We start from the raw sequence: 17,949 nt of genomic DNA on the forward strand, positions 1-17,949 counted from the left end.
CCTGGCTGTGCTGGGTCAGGATGGAAGCAGGGCCTAGGGCCAGAACTTCCAGAAGGAGAACCCACCCTTCAGTGCTGTCTCCCACTCTGCAGGGCTGTCTTCCCCGAACAAGGTGGTTCTGTGTCTTATCCTGCACAGACAGGCACGCATGGCATGGCTGTGAGTCTGGGTCTAGAAATTGAGACAGGTGGTGGCCGCATCCTGGGGCGAGGGGAAGCACCTGGTCTCCTCTGGACTGGGGAGTGAAGAAAGCACAGGTGGGCTGCCTCCCAGCATGCAGCTCTGTTCTGGAACCCTGCTCCTCCAGACTCTGGCCCTCTCCTAAGTTCAGCTGACCCCTGGCCTCCCCAGCGCCAACTGTCTTTTGCCTCTGGGTCTGAGCTGAAGTGGGTTCCAGGTCTGTCTGTTCCCCATCTGGCCTGGAGTACCTCCATTAGAGACGAAGTCTCTGGGGCGAAAACTTATCCAAACCACAGTCTTGATCCCCAAGTAAAAGGTGCTCTGAGGGTCCAGCAGGATCTGCCAAAGGCAGGGCTGGGATACAGGGACCCTGTGCGTCTCTGACAAGTTCAGAACCTCTGAGCAGCCCCCAGGGTTCTCCAAGTGTGGTGGGAGGAGCCTCAGATGATGGGGCCCCAGCCCAGACTTTGGGAATCAGCAGGTCCCGGGTGGGCCGAGCAATCTGTTTTTACAAGCTCTCCAGGTGACCACGGTGCGGTGGAGGGGCACCGAGGATGGGCTGGGAATGGCGCTAGAGGGGGTCCAGCGCATGACGGCGGTTCCAGCCAGAGGGGCAACCCAGCAAGCGACCCAGGATGGGCCATGGGGTTCGGTCACCCCAACAGGTGATCAGGATTGTTGTGGGCATCCCGGGTTGGTGCCTGCAGCACCCCCTTGCCCCGGGTGCGGACTGTCCCTTCTGAGAAAAGCGATTAGGCCCGCGGTGGAGGAGTCCCCAGACCAAGGTCCGCTCCATGTTTGTGTTGGGGACAGCTCTGGGCTGGTAGGGCGACTTCGGAGATGACTGCGCAGGCTTTCCAGAAAAGTCTGCGCTGCGGACCCGGGCATATCTTGTTCCGTTTCGGCGACTCTGGCTTCCCTGGGGCCCCCAGGAGGGGGTCCTGACGCAGAGCAGACCCTGCTCCCGCGCTGCACCCACCTGTGGGTTGACTGACAGCCCCGAACCCCGCCCCTTGGGGGAGGGGGTGCCCGGCAGAGCACGGGGGTCGCGGGGATCCTCGCCCGGCAATCCTTGCGGCGGGGGCGCGGTGGTGGGACTCAAGGGAGGCGGGGGCGGGGCGGAAGAGAGCCCGGAGCGGCGGGGCGGGGCGGGGCGAGCAGACCCGGCCCCGCCCCCGGCCCCTGCAGCCGCTGCGCCCGCGCTGTGCTGTCTGCTCTGGCAGCTGCGAGCGGTTGCGCAGCCAAAGCCTCCCCGGAGCCGGTGCCGAGCGCGGCGCTCGCAGGAGCACTGTCCCCACTTCTCAGCCACCCGGACCACGGTGAGTGCCGCGGGCTCCCGCCCGGCCGTCGAAGCTCGGCCCGGCGCCCCACCGACGTACAGGAGAGCCGCCGGTCCAGCTCCCGCGCCGCGCTCGTCGCCACCCCGGGCCCCGGGAGGTCGAGAAGACAAGCCGTCTGCCCCGGGGAGACGGAGGCCGGCGTGCGCTTGGAGGAGCGGCCCTCGCTGTTGCGGCCCTCGGAGCGCGGAAGCAGGACCCGGCGGGAGCGGGGGGGACCAGACCTCCCTGCCGCGGGGGGCGCGGGACTCCAGGACCACCGTCTGCCGGCGGCCCCCGGGATGCGCAGGGTGACCCCGCTCCTACCCGGCGCGCCAACCCCGGGGGAAGCCGCAGGTGGGCCGGGGCCGAGGACCTCCCCGCCCTGCTCCGAGACGCTCCGCGGGGGTTTCCCAGCCAACCCTCCAGGGAGGAAGACGCCCCTAGAGCCCAGTTCCGTCCCCCTCCTGCCGATCCTGGCAGGACCCCTTGCTTTCCCCAAATCCCTCCAGACGTCTGGGTGGGTCCAAAAAAAATACACCCTCACCAGGTTTCCAAACTGCCCCAGAACCGAGCGCCCACCAATGAGAGAAGCACCCCGACAGAACTGGGGGGCCTGAGGTTCTCACGGGGAGCTTCGGGAAGAGGGGGGACGGGAGGAAGGGGCGAGAGGGGATGTCACTGAGAGAAGTGGGAGGGAGGAACGCCGCGTGAACAGGTGAGGGAAGACAGGTAAGAGGGGGCCGGCCTGGCCAAGTGGGAGGGGACCTCGGAGGATTTCATTTTAAATGCGTTCATTCTAGAAGCATCTAGCTCGCCTCAAGCTTCAGAGCTCTATGTCCACCTACAGAGTTGGTTACAATACAGATTCCCAGGTCCCTCCCTGGGGATTAAGTGGGGATGAGACCCTAATATTTGTAATGGGCACGCCAGGTGATTTGCAGTGAGGCACTGCAGCTGTGCTGTGTGCAGGGGAGCACTGTGTGCAGAGTCAATGAGGACAGGGAGAGGTGGGAGCCGGAAATCCTATAGGAAGAGTGAGGGGGGTCAGGTGGGGGCTGGGCTGGGAAGAGAAGACCAACAGGGCAGCAGGGACAGCTAGCTGGTGGGGCCAGACATCCTGCCACCCCCTTACACATGCCCACGGCGGCATCAGTGGACCCCCGACCCCCAAGTCTCCAGGGACTGATTTCAGTAAGAAGGCCCCAGCGCCCTGAAAGTGTTTATTCACTCCAAGGGTGGCCAGCTAGCCACTGAGGACTCTGACTAGAGAGAGAGCTGGCCCTCCAGTTCAGCTCAGCTGCCCCAGACCTACCTGCTTCAGTGCCACCCCGGCTCCCCAGTGGGCTAGCAGGAGACAGCTTGGCTTTGAGCCCTGGGCTCGAGGCCTGGCTCAGGGCAGCTCACCCCAGCCCTGGGATGTGAAATGGGACAGTGACATCCACTTTGCAAATTATCATTTCCCATTCAACCCTGGGCCTTGGGCACAGCCCGGGAACACGGCGGGCCTGTCACTTTCAGCTGGGCCCGGTGCCTGTGTGGCGTTCAGCTCCTTGGCCCGCGTCACTTTGTTCGTTGGATAAATGGGAACTGGTGGCCAGGCATACGCAGGGGTACAGGCATGTCCTGCTCTCAGCTGCCGGCCAGACCTGGGACCGAGAAATGGAGAGCTCAGGAAGGAGTCCCATGGGGCCCGTCAGACAGATGGGGGGGTCCCCTGCAGCCCTGTACCCAGCTCACTGTGCCCTGTACAGGCTGAGGGCCCCTGCAGCCAGTGACTGCTTCCTGGGGGTCGGCCACATGCCCACTGTCAAAGGCAGCTCTGGGGGAGGTGCTGGCTGGCTCCCAGGCTGTTGGGTGCAGTGAGGTCATCACTGCTCAGCCGGCCCAGGGTTTCCAGGGGAACAAAGGGAATTTCTGGGCTCTCAGGATGAGCCATCTCTCCTGGACCCCTGCACCCAGACGCCACTATTGCCCCATCCTCGCAATGGGCTGAGGAAGGGAGCAGGGAGGGGCCGCGCAGCACAGGGGAAGGCCAGCCCATCTGGATGGACCCCAAGACTCAAGCCGAGCCAAGAGCTTAGCGCTCGGACACGAGAGCTGGGGAGACCTCGACTCCATTCCGGGCCTCCTGCTGGCTCTGTGGCCTTGGGTGGGTTCCTAACCCCGGGACCTCAGTTTCCTCATCTAGGTGGGGGAGCAGAGTGGCACCCCCTCTCCAGGGCTGGTCTGAGGATTATCAGGGGAGGTGGCCTGCCTTGCCTTGAACATTTCGTTCTCACAGAGAAAGCCCCCAACCCTGCAGCTCAGGCCACTTGGCTCCTGCGTCATCTTCATCTCTGGGAATGTGAGCCCTGGAGCCCCTGTCACATGCAGACGCAGCTGGCGGTTGCCGTGGCAACAGCTAAAGCAGTGGCTGCTCCCTGGCTTTGGGGGTCTGTGGGGGGAGCAGCCTCTTCCACTCAGCTAGAGAGGAAAAGGGGGCCTGTGACGCCTAGCCCCCTCGGGACCTCACTGCCAGCTGTAGGGTGACAGCTTCGGGAAGTGCGTGCAGAGGCTGCGGAGCCCCCATCTTGGGTAGAGGCCCCCAGGGGCAGGCGCTGACAGGTATGGTGGGGGGAGCTCGTGGGGGCTGAGCCACCTGCCTTCCCTGTCCCAGCTCTCGTGTCTGGCCAGATGAGACCCTCTGAGCCTAGTGTCCCCTGGGCCCCACAGGTCCGGGGTTGGAGGATCAGGGAGCAGGACGAGGAGCTAAGAGCTGGTGGGGGTCGCAGACCAGGGATGGCAGCCTGGGCCCACCCAGAGACAGACCTGGTTTGCTCAAAAAGTCTGTTTAGGACCCACGAGGTGGCAGGCGTGCCTGGCCCTGGCTCTCCCAGCAGAGCATAAGAGTCCAGGAAGGGGCAGCGCTGGTAAACGGAGACTTGCACAAGCACAGGCCCAGCCCCTGAGCAGCGGGCGCACAGGGCAGGGGCGGGTCTCACCTGGCTCTCACATTGCTAAGTGCCTGTGTGATCAGGGCAAGTAGAGTTGGATCTGGCTGGGTCCCCATTTCCTATTTTGTCAAATGAAAATGGCAGGCTCAGGCTGATGTGCCTGGCCCTGTGGGGGCGGGGGAGTGCTCAAGAGTGGACAATGAGGGGACCCAGACAGTGGGAAGGCCCCCAGGTGGGCCGAGGGGAGCACGGTGTGTCCTGCACAAGAGGCCGGCAAGCTTGGGGCAGGGAGCCCGAGTGGTGGCACCGAGTGGCAGAGGTGGCCCGGGAAAGGGTCTTCACTTTGCCCTGATGGTTTTCAACGGGGGAACAGAAGACCACCCTGGGGATCCAGGGGGCCCAGGGCCGGAGGTTGTTGCCTGACCCAGGGGAGAGGTGGGTGCCTGGGCCAGGCCATGGGGTGGAAGAGGCAGGCTCAGGGGCCCTTGGTGGCTTAGCTATCATCTTGCCCTTCCCAGCGGGGTCTGCAGGGGACACTGAGACCCCTGGAGGACGTGTGTGGGTGTAACAGCAAAGGCTGGTCAGGCCGGGGGAACTGGAGTTGGCAGTGAGAGCCGCTTGCCCCTCGGGGCATCCCAGGGCCTAGCCACCTGGACAGGAAGGTGTCCCCAGAGCAGGGCCTACTCCTCTTTTGGCCAGTGTGGGTTGTGGGGCCACAGCTCCCGCTCACTCTCCTGTCCGGCTCCAGTTGCCCATGTTGCCATGGCAGCTGAGCCACCATGTAGCATCCTGCCTGGAGCAGCCCAGATACCACACTGGGACGGAGAGGGATCCTCTGTGTCGAGTGAGGAATGGGCCCCGGGCATCCCCTGAAGCCAGCTCAGTACTAGTCATTCTGGTCTGGGTGGCCAGAATCTGTGGGAAGGGATAGGGCTTGGACTGAGCAAGTCTGCAGCCCTGTGAGGGGCTGGAGCCCATGACCCCAGCAGTGGGCACCTCTGAGCAACGGGGGACACCTCAGTCATTGCTCAGGGTGGCATCTGATTTGATCATTGGGGACAGTATGGCAACACCAGCGAATGAGCAAGTGGCCCGACCGGAGGTTGTGGCTGTGCTCTCTGCCCGCAGGCCAACCACCATGTCCACCTTGCTGGAGATCAAGAGCAGCGTGCTCAGGCAGGTGCAGGTGTGCCCGTCCTTCCGCCGGAGGACTGAGGAGGAGCCGGCGAGCAGCAGCACCGAAGTGCAGGAGCCCGCGGCTGGGGCCTGGTGGGTACCCCACAGCCTGCTCCGCATGGTCATGGTCACCTGCACCGGGCCCCCCTTCCTTCGCTGACCTCACACACCAGCTGCCCAGCATGGCCCCTGGGGGAAGCCCAGGAGGCTCTGAACCCAAGGCCATGGGAGGCATCATACCTCACCCCCAGACATGCAGAGACCCTTGAGTCGTGTGGGCCGGCACGTGCCGTGAGCTGTAGCTTCGGGGAGGGTCTGCTGACCCCGAGTCTGGGCTTTCTTGGCAGGAAACCCGGAGATGGTGTGGAGTTCTTTGCCCAGATGCGCCTCATCCTGAAGAAGGTGGAAAGCAGACAGGGCCTGCCGTGCCCCGAGGTGCGGATAGCACGGGCACTGCTGCCTGGCATGGGGTGCTGGGCCAGGCCTCCCCACCTGCCCCTCCGCCCTCCACTCCCTCCCTCCCTGGAGCACTCTGCACCCCACTGGCCCCGGGAGCCACAGAGGCCCTCACCCGGTGCCCTTCACAGGTCCTCCTGCGCAGTAGCTCCCCAGCCCCCACAGAGCCCGTGGACCCCAGCCGTGGCCTTAGAGCCCTGACCCAAGAGGAGGTAAGGGGGAAGGGGGCCTGGCCCCAGGAGGGGCTGTAAGTACCTCTGTGTGCCAGACTTAGGGTCTGGGGTGGGTGGGCCAGGCCTCCCCATGGAAGCGAACAGAGATCAAGGGTGAGGAGGGACCCCCAATGGAGGGCCTGCTAGGTGCAAAGGCACAGAGGCAGGGATTGGGCTCTGCCAGTGGGAGGAGCTGCTGGGGGCTGGGCACACAGGGTGGACTCGAGGAGCCTGAGACCCCCTGTGTCCAGAGCCCGGGGCTGAGGAGAGACAGGGACAGGGTGGCCGGGACTCAGCATGTGCTCCCCTCCCCACCTGCAGGTGGAGATGCTCTATGAGGAAGCCTTGTACACAGTCCTTTACCGCGCAGGGACCATGGGCCCCGACCAGGTGGATGACCAGGGGGCCCTACTGAGCTACCTGCAGCAGGTGAGCCCCATTGGCCCCACCCACCCTCCTGGCCTGGCCCCTCCCCATCTCTGGGGAGGACTGAGACACTTTCCCCCACGTGCTTATGTCACTATCACCTGAAGAACACACACAGATTTGCCCCATGTACACAAGACACACACACACACATGCACAGGCAGACACAAACGGGCTGATAGGCATGCCCAGAAAGATGGAGTGATGGACGGACACACAGACACATTCAAACAGAAGAACACAAAAACAGACAGATGAACACAGAGACAAATATAAACAACACAGGAAAGGACAGGTAGACAGATATAGGACATACAAAGAAAGATGGACAGACACACAGAAAAAAAGTAGAAAGGACAAACCAACAGATGGACAGACACCTTTATTCCTCACTTGTGTGTGCTCCCCCAACCCCGTGAGGCCCCCAGGACAATAGCCAGCCCTGCTTCAGCGGTACCTGGGCCCTCACACCTGCCTGCCCTGTGCAGGTGTTCGGCACCAGCCCCGAGCAACATGCTGAGGCCATGGAGCGTGTGAAGAAGGCCAAGGTGAGGCTGCTGCCCACCTGGGCAGACGCTGACCAGCGCAGTGCTCGTGTGCAGGGGCTCAGGGTGGAGGGGGCACAGGGCTGGGTACACGCTGAGCTCCGAGAGGCCCTCACACCCCCACCCACCCACAGGCTCCCACATATGCCCTGAAAGTCTCCGTCATGCGTGCCAAGAACTTGCTGGCCAAAGACCCCAACGGTGAGTGGGGTTGGCTAGCTCAGCCGGGACGTTGGCTAGCTCAGGTCTGGGGGTCACGGGAGGGCCTGGGGTCAGGGGTCGGGGGCTGAGACACCTGCCATGTCCCAGGTTTCAGTGACCCGTACTGCATGTTGGGCATCCTGCCGGCCTCAGGCACCCTGAGGGAGCCGGGCCCACACAAGGAGCAGCGCTTCAGCTTCCGCAAGGGCAGCAAGCGTGGTGGCCCACTGCCGGCCAAGTGCATCCAGGTCACTGAGGTCAAGAGCAGCACCCTGAACCCTGTGTGGAAGGAGCACTTCCTCTTGTAAGGCCCTTTGTCCAGCTGGATGGCAGGGTGGTTGGGCAGGGTCTGCTGCGGTGCCAGGCTGGTCCTGGGGTTGCATGTGGCAGCTGTGCCTGTATGCGGTCTCAGTGCCTGCCCCAGGGAACTGAGGGACTGGTCCTATGCCCATTTTTCAGAGGAGGAGACTGAGGCTCAGAAATGGTCCCTGCCCCAGCTCCGGGCAGAGGATCACCTGGACCCTAAAGGGTATCTCTCTGTTCTCCTTATAGTGAGATTGAGGATGTCAGCACCGACCAGCTGCACCTGGACATCTGGTATAGGCCCCTGTGCCCTGCAGGGCAGGGGATGTGGGCGCCTCTGGTCTGGGGAGAGTGGGAGGGGGCAGTCAGGGCCAGGCTGGGCTCCAGACCAGCCAGGTACCCCCACCTCGCCCCACCCTTAGGGATCATGATGATGATGTGTCCCTGGTGGAAGCATGCAGGAAGCTGAATGAAGTCATTGGCCTAAAAGGCATGAGCAGGTATGGCAGGTGGGACCCTTGTGCTCCTGACACTCACAGCTCGGCCACGGGGGCCAGCAGGTGGTGGCTCCTCAGGGACCTCAGGTGTGACGCCCACCCTACCGCCCCCAGGTATTTCAAACAGATTGTCAAGTCTGCCCGCACAAATGGGACAGCAGGGCCCACGGAGGACCACACCGATGACTTCCTGGGGTGCCTCAACATACCCATCAGGGTGAGTGGCTGTCGGGGCGTCACTCATGGAACACCTGCTCATGGGTGCCCCGCCTTCCTGCGATACCACTGCTGGCTATGTCCTGTGATTCCCCCAACAGTCTCCCATCTTTCTGGGGCTGGGGGGGCACCATGCTGGGAGGAGTGGGGGAGGGACAGCCTCCAGGGGTCCAGGCGCCCCTAAGCGCTCCCTGTGCTGGTTACCCGTGTTCAGTGGGAAGCGGAGGCCTGTTTTCTCCCCACGGTCCTGCAGACAGTCTGTGCGGGAGGAAGAGGGAGGCAGAACCGCCAATCTGAACCCCCTTTCCCCAGGAGGTGCCCGTGGCTGGTGAGGACCGCTGGTTCAAACTGGAACCGCGCTCCAGCGCCTCCCGCGTGCAGGGGGACTGCCAGCTGGTCCTCAAGCTGATCACCACACAGGTGGGAAGCCAAGGGGGACCCCCGGCCTGCGGCCCTGCGCCCCAGCCCATGGGCTTGGGCAGGGCTGGTGACCGGCGGGCCCTGCGTTCCAGAGGGACACGAGCATGAGCCAGCGCGGGCGCTCGGGCTTCCTGTCCTACCTGCTGCTGCTCAGCCGTCTGCTGCAGTTCGAGCACCAAGCCGAGGAGGTAGCGCCGCCCTCGGGCCCCCGGGGCAGCCAAGCGCGGCGTGGGGAGGGTGAGAGGGGGAGGCCGGGGACCTGGGGGACGAGAGGGGATGGGGGTCTCCCGCCTCCACCCACACCCGGCCCGTCCCCCAGCCCAACTCGAGCAGCTGGCGCGGTGAGCTCAGCGGGCCTGCGGCCACCGTGCTCTGCCTGCACGGCGCCCAGAGCAACCTGTCGGCGCTGCAGCTGGCTGTGCTGTGAGTGGGCGAGGCCGCGACGCAAGAGGGCAGGGCCCCGACGGGGCGGAAGGGCGGTGGGAGGGGCGGAGCCTCAGCGAGCGAAACTGCAAGTACATGGGCGGGGCCGTGTCCCGAGGGGCGGGACACTGGAGGGGCGGGTCTCGGAAAGGGGCTGTGCTGTGAGTTGGAGGGGCGCCGGTTTCCTCCTGGTCCCGGCCCCAAGGCCGCTGCCCTGAGCCTGGGCTGGGGCCCTGCAGGCACTGGCAGGTCAGCAGCCGCCACCATCAGACGCGCACCCTGGACTACGGCTACCTTCTGGGGCTGCTGGAAGATATGCAGGCACACTGGGAAGAGGCGGCCTCGCTGCCCCAGGAGCAGGTGGGCTCGGCTGAAAATGCTGTTTCTGGGGGGTGTGCTGTGGAGCTGCTCGGGCTGGGGCAGGCAGGGACGGCCAGAGTCCTGCCCTGGTGGGATGCACAGCCTGCGGGTGCGGTAGGTGGTTAAAAACAAACGGACAAACTGCGGGACCTAGGAGAGGGCACGTGCTGTGCGGTCCCAGGATCGGGTGTGCGATACCTTGATGGAGTCCCGAGCAACAGAGGGAGTGGGCCAGCTCGCAGGAGGCACAGCTGGTGGTGCAAAGGCCCTGAGGGCGTCTGTGCCTCCAGGGGGAGCTGCGGAGGCAGGGGCTGGAGAGGTCATCACTGCAAGGCCAGTGGGGTTGGAGGTGGTGGTAGGGAGGGTGCTCCTCAGGGCAGAGCCTTGTAGACTGGCTGGTTCTGCCGTGGAGCGGGCACTCAGGAGTCAGTTCTTAAGGGCCCTGTCCCCCAGGAGGAGGGACTGGCAGACAGCTTCTCCGCCTTCTCTGAGTTTGGGCTTCGGTTGCTGCGCCAGCTCCGAGACTACTTCCCTGCCACCAACAGCACAGCCGTCTACCGCCTGGAGCTGCTGTTGAAGTGGGTGCAGCCGCTGGCACGAGGGGTGGGGGTGGGGTAGGGGACTGGGTGGGGCACCCCCAGTCAGTGGGTGACCGGTCGCCCAGGTGTCTTGGCAAGCTGCAGCTCTTCCAGCCTTCCTTTGAGATCTGCCCCTTCGAGACGGAGCTAAACATGGATATTGCTGCTGCCCTGAAGGTGTGTCTGGTAGCTTGGTCTGGGCTAACTGCTCCGGCCCTGCCCGTGCCCCTGCCCCCGCCTGGACCTGCTGTACCACACACACTTTATTGTCCTTCTTCCCTCCCACCCACCACGCTGCTTTGGCGGCTTCCCTTGCAGAGAGGGAACCGTGAATGGTTCGACAAGCTCCTGAACTCCCAGAGTCCTCGTGAGCAGGTGTGACTCAGGGGGGGCATGGGTCAGGGGGAGCAGGTGTGGCTCAGGGGAGGGGGGGCAGCATGTGGGTGCAGGCCAGAAGGTCAGTGTGCTGGGCTTCCTTGCAGCCGGGGCCACAGCGCCTTGCAGGGCTGGTCAAGCTGGCTGACACTGTCTACGAGGATCTGCAGTCCTGCTATGGCATCTATGCCAGCCTCTTCCACAGGTGGGGCCAGCGCTCTCCCTGCTGCCCCTGCATCCAGCCCCTCAAGTTCTGCCGCTGGACTGGGGAGCAGGGAGAGCAGATGTCTGAGGTGTGTCCTTTGCAGCATCATCAAGATCGACTTCTTCACCCTCACCTTTCGGCAGCTGGAGCGTCTGGTGAGGAGGTCGCCTGGGGAGAGCCCCCTGGCTGGGAAGGGACCTGGGTTTCCTGTTGTTGGCAGTCTGACTCCACCCTCCTGGGCAGGTGGCTGAAGAGGTGTGGGTGCTGACGGAGGAGCTGAGCCCGAAGATGACCCTCGAGGTGGCCTCAGGGCTTTTTGAGCTCTACCTGACCCTGGCAGACATCCAGTGCTTCTGGAGCAGCATCCCGGGCCGGTGGGTGTCCTGCCCCCCACCTGTCCTCCAGTCTGCTCTAGGAGGACTCTGTGCAAGAGACTCTCCTCGGGGCCTCCTTAGGCTAGGAACCTGGGACATGTTGGCTCAAGGTATCTGAGTTGGGGTGAGCTCTGACTGCTGGCCTCCCGCTGCAGGGACAGCCGCTCCCTTGCCCTGGCTGGCATCCATGCCCCATTCCTGCCTGCTGTGAAGCTTTGGCTGCAGGTGCTGCGGGACCAAGCCAGGTGGAGGCTTCAGGGAGCCGTGGATGTGGACACAGTGAGTGAGCACCTAGACCTGAGGGTGCTGGGCTCATCCAGGGCACCCTCACAACCAAGGCTTCCCCCTGCTTCCTAGCTGGAGCCCATGGATTCCTCCTCCAAGCACAGCAGCTCCGCAGCCACTGCAAGCCTCTGCTTCAGCCACATCCAGGAGCTGTGGGCCCGCCTGGCATGGCCAGACCCTGCCCAGGCCCAGGGGCTGGGCACCCAGCTCAGCCAGGTGGGGACTCCCGAGAGGAGATCGGGGTCTAGAGGGGCAACAGGGCCAGGGGACATGTCCCACAACTCCTGAGCCCCCATCTTCCACCCCAGGACCTGTGTGAAGCCGCCCTCTTCTACACAGAGCTGCTGCGGAAGAAGGTGGACACTCAGCCTGGGGCAGCAGGCGAGGCAGTGAGCGAGCCAGTGAGCCGACGGGCGGGGAGGGGCCAGTTGCGGGGAGGAGGAGGCACAGTGGGGCCACCACCTGACTGCCAACCCACACATGTCCGGCACACCTCCCCAGCTCTGCGTGGTCCTCAACGACGTGGAGCTCCTGCGCAAGGCTGCTGGCCAGGCGCTACGTGGCCTGGCGTGGCCGGAGGGGGCTCCAGGGCTCGAGGGTGTGCTCCCGCGCCCCCTGCTTAGCTGCATGCAGGCCCTGGATGAGGACCTGCAGCGGGAGGCCCGAACCGTGACAGCACACCTGACCTCCAAGGTGGGCAGGGATGGTGGGGCGGGACCTGGCTGCCCCCTCCCTGCACCCCAACTTGGTGCTGAACGCCGTCCTCCCACAGATGGTGGGTGACATCAGGAAGTACGTGCAGCACATCAGCCTCTCGCCTGACTCCATCCAGAACGAGGAGGTGAGTGCCTAGCCAGGTGAGGGCTTGGGCATGGTGGGGAATGCGTGTGTGGGGTGGGGGTCCAGGCTCAGTCCCAGCCTGAGGACCCTGCCTGCAGGCCATGGCCCCGCTCCTGAAGTACCTGGACGAGAAGCTGGCTCTGCTGAACGCCTCGCTGGTGAAGGAGAACCTGAGCAGGTATGGTCCCGGGCAGGTGGAGCAGGGCTGGCCCAGTGTCCAGTCACAGATGCCGAGTGTCCCTACAGGGTGCTGGAGGCCCTCTGGGAGCTGCTGCTACAGGCTATTCTGCAGGCTCTGGGCGCAAACCGTGACGTGTCTGCTGACTTCTATGGGCGCTTCCACTTCACGCTGGAGGTAGGGCCATGTGGAAGAGCCCTTCCTGCTGCAGCTCCCAGTTCCTGGCTTCCCCCAACCCCAGGCCCAGGGCAACAAGGCTGCTGACCCTACCCAGCTGCCCTGCTGCACCGTGCTGGGATGCCAGGCCCTCCCTGGACACCCCTCCTCTGGGAACCCACCAGGGCAGCATCTCCTTCCCCCAGCCCACCTGTGTCAGAAGCACCTGGGCCACCTGTTAAGACAGCTATCTGGCCTCAGGCACCGATATTTTCCCAAGCTTCCTGGGGGCTTCTGATGCGCCCCAGGTGTGAGTGGCTCTGCCCTGGGCTCCCGAGAGCCCGAGCTGGGTGCTGCTCAAGTCTCCATTTGTCTCCACTCTCGGTCCCCAGCACCCACCTCGCCCCTGATATCTCTCCCTTCTTGCCCCGCCGCAGGCCCTGGTCAATTTTTTCCACGCTGAGGGCCAGGGTTTGCCCCTGGAGAGCCTGAGGGATGGAAGCTACAAGGTGAAGTTTGGCCCTGGGGCGTCTGACAGAGGAAGGGGGAGGGGTGGACACCAGAGACCCAAGTTTGAGTTCATCCATGCCCCACACGTGAAATGGGGCCGTGAGGAGCTGCCGGCATCACCAGGGGCCTCCTCCTTCCTGCAGAGGCTGGAGGAGGAGCTGCGCCTGCATCAGTGCTCCACCCGGGAGTGCATCGAGCAGTACTACTTGGACAAGCTCAAGCAGGTAGTGCGGCCCAAGTGTGGGCACGAGGCCCCGCCTCCGGGAGTCCCCGGGCTCCGGCTCACCGGCCCCCTGGCTTTTCCACAGAGGTCCCTGGAGCACAACCGGTTTGGGCGCCTGAGCGTCCGCTGCCACTACGAGGCGGCCGAACAGCGGCTGGTGGTGGAGGTGCTGCACGCCGCCGACCTGCTCCCCCTGGACGCCAACGGTGCGGGGGATGGGTGCGGCGGGGCGGGGCGAGGCGGGGCTGGCGGGGACGGCGGCGTGGTCCGCTCACAGCCGTGTCCCTAGGCCTGAGCGACCCCTTTGTGATCGTGGAGCTGGGCCCGCCGCACCTTTTCCCTCTGGTCCGCAGTCAGAGGACCCAGGTCAAGAGCCGGACGCTGCACCCCGTGTACGACGAGCTCTTCTACTTGTGAGTGTCCCTCCCTGCCCTGCCTGTCCGGAGCCGGGAGCAGGGTTCCAGGTGACCACCGCCCGCCTCCCCCCGCCCCCAGCTCCGTGCCCGCAGAGGCCTGCCGCCGCCGGGGCGCCTGCGTGCTGTTCACCGTCATGGACCACGACTGGCTGTCCACCAACGACTTCGCAGGGGAGGCAGCCCTGGGCCTGGGCAGCATTGGTGGCGTCGCGAGGCCCCAGGTGGGAGGGAGCGCGAGGGCCGGGCAGCCGGTCACCCTGCACCTGCGCCGGCCCAGAGCCCAGGGTGAGTGAGGGGCGGGGCAGGGGCAAGGCTAAGGGCGGGGCCAGCCGGGGCTGACACTGGCCCCGTCCCGTCCCCCCACCACCCGCCCCCAGTGAGATCAGCGCTTAGGATGCTGGAGGGCCGCAACAACAAGGAGGCGCAGGAGTTTGTCAAGAGACTCAAGGAGCTGGAGAAGTACATGGAGGCGGACCCCTGAGGCCCTGCGGCCGCCAGCCAGGCCCTCCCCAAGTCCCCGTGTTGTTCTCTCGCCGTGGTCAGCTTTGTGCAGCCGGGCTCGTGGTGCCCCTTCCCCTGCTTCGTGGTGTGTATGCTGTGGCTGGACTCCCTGGGCTCCCTTTTGCCCTGGTCATGTCTCTCTGGTGTGTGCTGTGAACCTTCTGTGCCCAGTAAGCCCCACCCCACTGGATCAGGACGGCCGACTGGGCAAGGTCTGGCCAGCAGCTACCCCCCACCCCCCCCCCCCCGGAGCAGAGAGAGCAGGCCTGGCCGCCAGGTGAGCTTCCCACCTTCCCTCAGGTTCCACAGCCACAGGGCAGGAGGGTGCTGGTCTTAAAGCAGGGCTCTCGTGGGGCAGCCTTGCCCCCCAGGGGACATTAGGTGCTGCCTGGAGACATTTTTGGTAGTCAGTCACAACTGGGGAGTGGGTGAAGGCTGTGCTATTAGCACCAGTGGGTAGAGACTAGGCTTGACATCCTGCCATGAACCCTCCCCCCCCCAACAAAGAATGGTTCACCCCTAAATGTCACCAGTGCTACAGAGGACAGCCCTGTCCTAAAGGAAGTTCTGTCCTCGTCTCTCCAGGGCTGAGGCAAGGCCTCACTAGCTGGAGAGGCAGGAAGGTGCGTTTTGAGTCTGGACAATCCAGGCTTTGGAGGGAGAGGGTGAACATGTGCAGTGTCCCCACCCTTCTCCAGGGACCCTCCATCCCAGAGGGCATGTGGAAGGTGGTTTGCCTGAGAGCTGCACAGGTCTCCAGTCCCCACCCAGCTGACAGGCCCAGGGTCTCTGGCTGAGGATGTCATTCAAGGCTGGTCAGTGTAAGGGGCTCCATGCCAACTGGCCAGCTATCTGGCATTTCTTTTCACGAATGCATGGGTGCCCACACAAGACCTACCCCGCAGCCCCATCCCCACACCCCAGACCCTTCTAGGCAGGGTCTGCCTCACTAGAGGCTGAGGGTCCCCCCAAACCCCCAGGCCAAGCGCAGAGAAGCAGAGGCTCACACAGGGTACTCCTTGGCTTGCAGCTTCATTGGGAGGGCTCTGAGGCAGGACCCAGAGCAAGGCCGGGTTAGAAGCACAGGGAGAAAACCCAGACAGAGTCCAGTCCTGCTGGCAGCTGCAGGGGCTGAGGCCACCAGGCCTGTGTGTTTCCGCAAGTTCCACTGCCATCTCTAGATGTCCTCGTCACTCTGCCTCGGAAAATATACATGTCTGCAGCTTTCAGTCTCTCTGCCGTTTCTTGATTCCTTTCCAAATCTCTGTGGGGACCCTGGTCTCTGTCTCTTCAGGGCTGCTGCTGCTGCCTCCCCCGTCCTTGGAGTCAGGCCCAAGTTCCTCAGACTCCTCCTCGGTGTCACTGTCAGCCCTGTCTCTGGGCAGCCTGGGAGGGAGGGGTGCATTCACTGGCCAGTCTGAGTTAACATCCCTCCCCACTCATTCACCAAAGCCCCTAAGCTGAGGACAGATTCCTATTCCCTGTCCTCTCAAAACTGAAATCCCTCCATTAGGACCTCCACCTTCCCTTCTCCGCACTCAGAAAGGCATCCTGGTGTTGTTTAGGACACCACCCCACCCTGCAGCAGGAGTGGCTGAGGCCAGAGGCGGAGGGGAGCCCTGGGTCTGAGCTGTCATGAAACTTGGGAAGCCCGAGGACCTACCAGGGGCCAGACACAGGCCTGTTGGGGTTTGCAAACTCTCGCCCTGAATCCACATCAAAGGGATCTGAATCGAGGAATCAAAGAGGAAAGCGACCTGTAGGTGAGCCTGGAGCAGAACCAAGCATCCCACAGCTGTGGCAGGAAGGCTCCCCCCAACCCCCAGGCTTCTCAAAGGAGGTGGCAGGCCTGAGGGTGCTGGCTCCCACCCAGGGGGCTTGTGTCTGTGCCAGGCCTCACCGATTTCCTCCTCTTCCTCGGGGTGCTCCTTGGTGTGGGCCAGGAACTCCTGCTCTGCCTGCAGCACCTCCTCTGGGCCACTGCAGGCTGCATACTTGTCCAGGAGCTGGCGGTTCAGGTCTAGGAAGCCCTTGCCCCACTTGAACTTCCGTAGCAAAATGACAGCAAGGTCTGAAAAACCTGTTGGTGCAGGAAACAGGAATTCCAAGGATGTGGACAATCCCTCTCCTGTCACCCTTGCCGCTGGTTCCTTCTGTCCCAGGAACTAAAAGTCCCGCTGACACTTTCCCACGGTCCAGAGAGCCCATGCCCACTCACGAGCCTCTGCCTCAGTAGCCCATTAAGTCCCTCTCCCCACAGGGAGTCTCACAGGGCCACCCACCTGGGCCTCCATGTGGACCATAAGGTCTCTGGGGGTGAGCTTTGGTAACAAAGGACTCTCAGGGCGGTGGTGCCCTGACAACGAGGGCCAAATACGGGTGCATGTAGGCCAGCGAAGTGTTCTGCCTCCACCTCAACCCCACATGGCGAGGACTTAAGTGGGAGTTAGGACGAAACCTTGGCCACCTCCCCGTACATGGTCATGCTCCTCCTGGGACTTGCAGCAGAAAACACACTGCTGGGAGCACAGCCAGACTCCAGGCTGCCAGGCCCTGACACTCACCCAGGATGCAGAAGGTGGCAGCAAAGGCCTCCACGCAGGAGAGCCTGCAAGGCCGGCCATAGTTCACAGGGTTGGCAGCCACCAGGTGGGGCAGGATCCGCAAGTGACTCCCTCTCATCTTCCCAAACGGAGTCTCATCCAGTCTGGCCCAGGAGCAGTCGATGACAGCGACCCCGGACTGTGCCACCAACTGTCTGCCAGGAGCAGCGTAGGGCTTGGTTCTGGGGTCAACTTGGTGCTGGCCCCACTGGGGATTCAGCGGCATCATTTCCCCATCCCAATGACCCCCAGGGACTCTCATGGGCCAAGCTTTTGAGGCAGCTGGGGGGGAGGTGTTCCTCGACAAAGCTCATTTATTCACTCAACAAACGTTTATTGAAACCTGCGGCATCCTGGACTTTGCCCTAGGTAATGGGGGCAAACTAGACAGATCAGTGCAAATAGGTGAGCCCTGAAAAGAAGGATGCGCCAGAGTAGGGGACTCATTAAGAAAAGACCCAGGAGGCACCCCGCCCTCCCCACCTCCACACCCTGTCCTCTCCCGCCTACCTGTCTGCGGGGGACACGTACTGGGAGCCCACGGGGCTGAGCACGAGGCCGCCGAACCTGTGGCCCAGACGTAGGCAGCGCACCAGTCCCAGGCGCGCCAGCTTGCGGCCGGTGCAGCGCCGGGGGTCGCAGTGGCCCAGCTCCCACATGGCCAGAGCGCAGGGCAGGTGCGCAGGGCCCGGGGCGCCCTCGTCCTCGGCCGCCTCTGACTCCACGGACGCTACACCGGGCACAGAAGGGGACCCGGCCTCAGCCGCGGCTCCGCGACCCGACCCTGGGCCTCCGACCCCCGCCCCCGCTCCGGATCACGCCCCACTCACCGCGTAGCGCGGCGCCCACCTCCTCCGCGAAAGCCTCCAGAGAGCGGCCCGCGGGGCGCCGAGTGCGGCCACCTTCGGCCCCCGGCCCACAGGCTGCCCTGCGGCGGCCCATGGCTAGGAGCAGGGCCCGGGAATCCCGCCCGCTCGCAATTTCTCAGGCAGCCGAGGCGCGCCTCTGCGCAGGAGCCGGACGCCACATCCGGTTCCG

At 64.0% G+C, this 17,949-nt stretch overlaps 2 protein-coding genes across 8 annotated transcripts; one reads left to right on the top strand and one right to left on the bottom strand.

Annotated features, from left to right (window-relative positions):
• Positions 1-1,358: 1,358 nt before the first annotated feature.
• BAIAP3 (BAI1 associated protein 3) lies at positions 1,359-15,537 on the top strand. 6 transcript variants are annotated; one of them, XM_033429207.2, is made up of 34 exons: positions 1,359-1,499; positions 5,561-5,701; positions 5,956-6,043; positions 6,196-6,276; positions 6,598-6,705; positions 7,191-7,250; positions 7,382-7,448; positions 7,557-7,752; positions 8,001-8,045; positions 8,174-8,251; positions 8,363-8,465; positions 8,777-8,884; positions 8,977-9,072; positions 9,204-9,307; positions 9,547-9,667; positions 10,121-10,245; positions 10,332-10,422; positions 10,564-10,620; positions 10,728-10,825; positions 10,929-10,980; positions 11,069-11,199; positions 11,355-11,478; positions 11,557-11,700; positions 11,793-11,885; positions 11,986-12,177; positions 12,257-12,325; positions 12,423-12,502; positions 12,571-12,679; positions 13,096-13,167; positions 13,312-13,392; positions 13,477-13,597; positions 13,681-13,804; positions 13,887-14,092; positions 14,185-15,537. In XM_033429207.2, exons 2-34 carry the CDS (start codon positions 5,571-5,573, stop codon positions 14,286-14,288), a joined length of 3,459 nt encoding a protein of 1,152 aa, XP_033285098.2. In that variant the 5' UTR covers positions 1,359-1,499; positions 5,561-5,570; the 3' UTR covers positions 14,289-15,537. The 6 variants fall into 6 exon arrangements, with proteins under 6 accessions (XP_033285098.2, XP_033285100.2, XP_033285099.2 ...); XM_033429208.2 differs by lacking the exon at positions 1,359-1,499 and having other exon boundaries at positions 4,115-5,701; positions 13,887-14,028; XM_012533258.3 differs by lacking the exon at positions 1,359-1,499 and having other exon boundaries at positions 4,116-5,701.
• On the bottom strand, positions 15,325-17,933 carry TSR3 (TSR3 ribosome maturation factor). 2 transcript variants are annotated; one of them, XM_033429217.2, is made up of 6 exons: positions 17,742-17,933; positions 17,443-17,641; positions 16,873-17,066; positions 16,209-16,388; positions 15,972-16,035; positions 15,325-15,694 (listed from the first exon to the last, which is right to left on the bottom strand). In XM_033429217.2, exons 1-6 carry the CDS (start codon positions 17,851-17,853, stop codon positions 15,535-15,537), a joined length of 909 nt encoding a protein of 302 aa, XP_033285108.1. In that variant the 5' UTR covers positions 17,854-17,933; the 3' UTR covers positions 15,325-15,534. The 2 variants fall into 2 exon arrangements, with proteins under 2 accessions (XP_033285108.1, XP_004270390.1); XM_004270342.4 differs by having other exon boundaries at positions 17,422-17,641; positions 17,742-17,932.
• Between the last annotated feature and the right edge of the window lie 16 nt (positions 17,934-17,949).

Source organism: Orcinus orca, chromosome 16, assembly GCF_937001465.1.
Source record: "Orcinus orca chromosome 16, mOrcOrc1.1, whole genome shotgun sequence".
NCBI lineage: Eukaryota > Metazoa > Chordata > Mammalia > Artiodactyla > Delphinidae > Orcinus > Orcinus orca.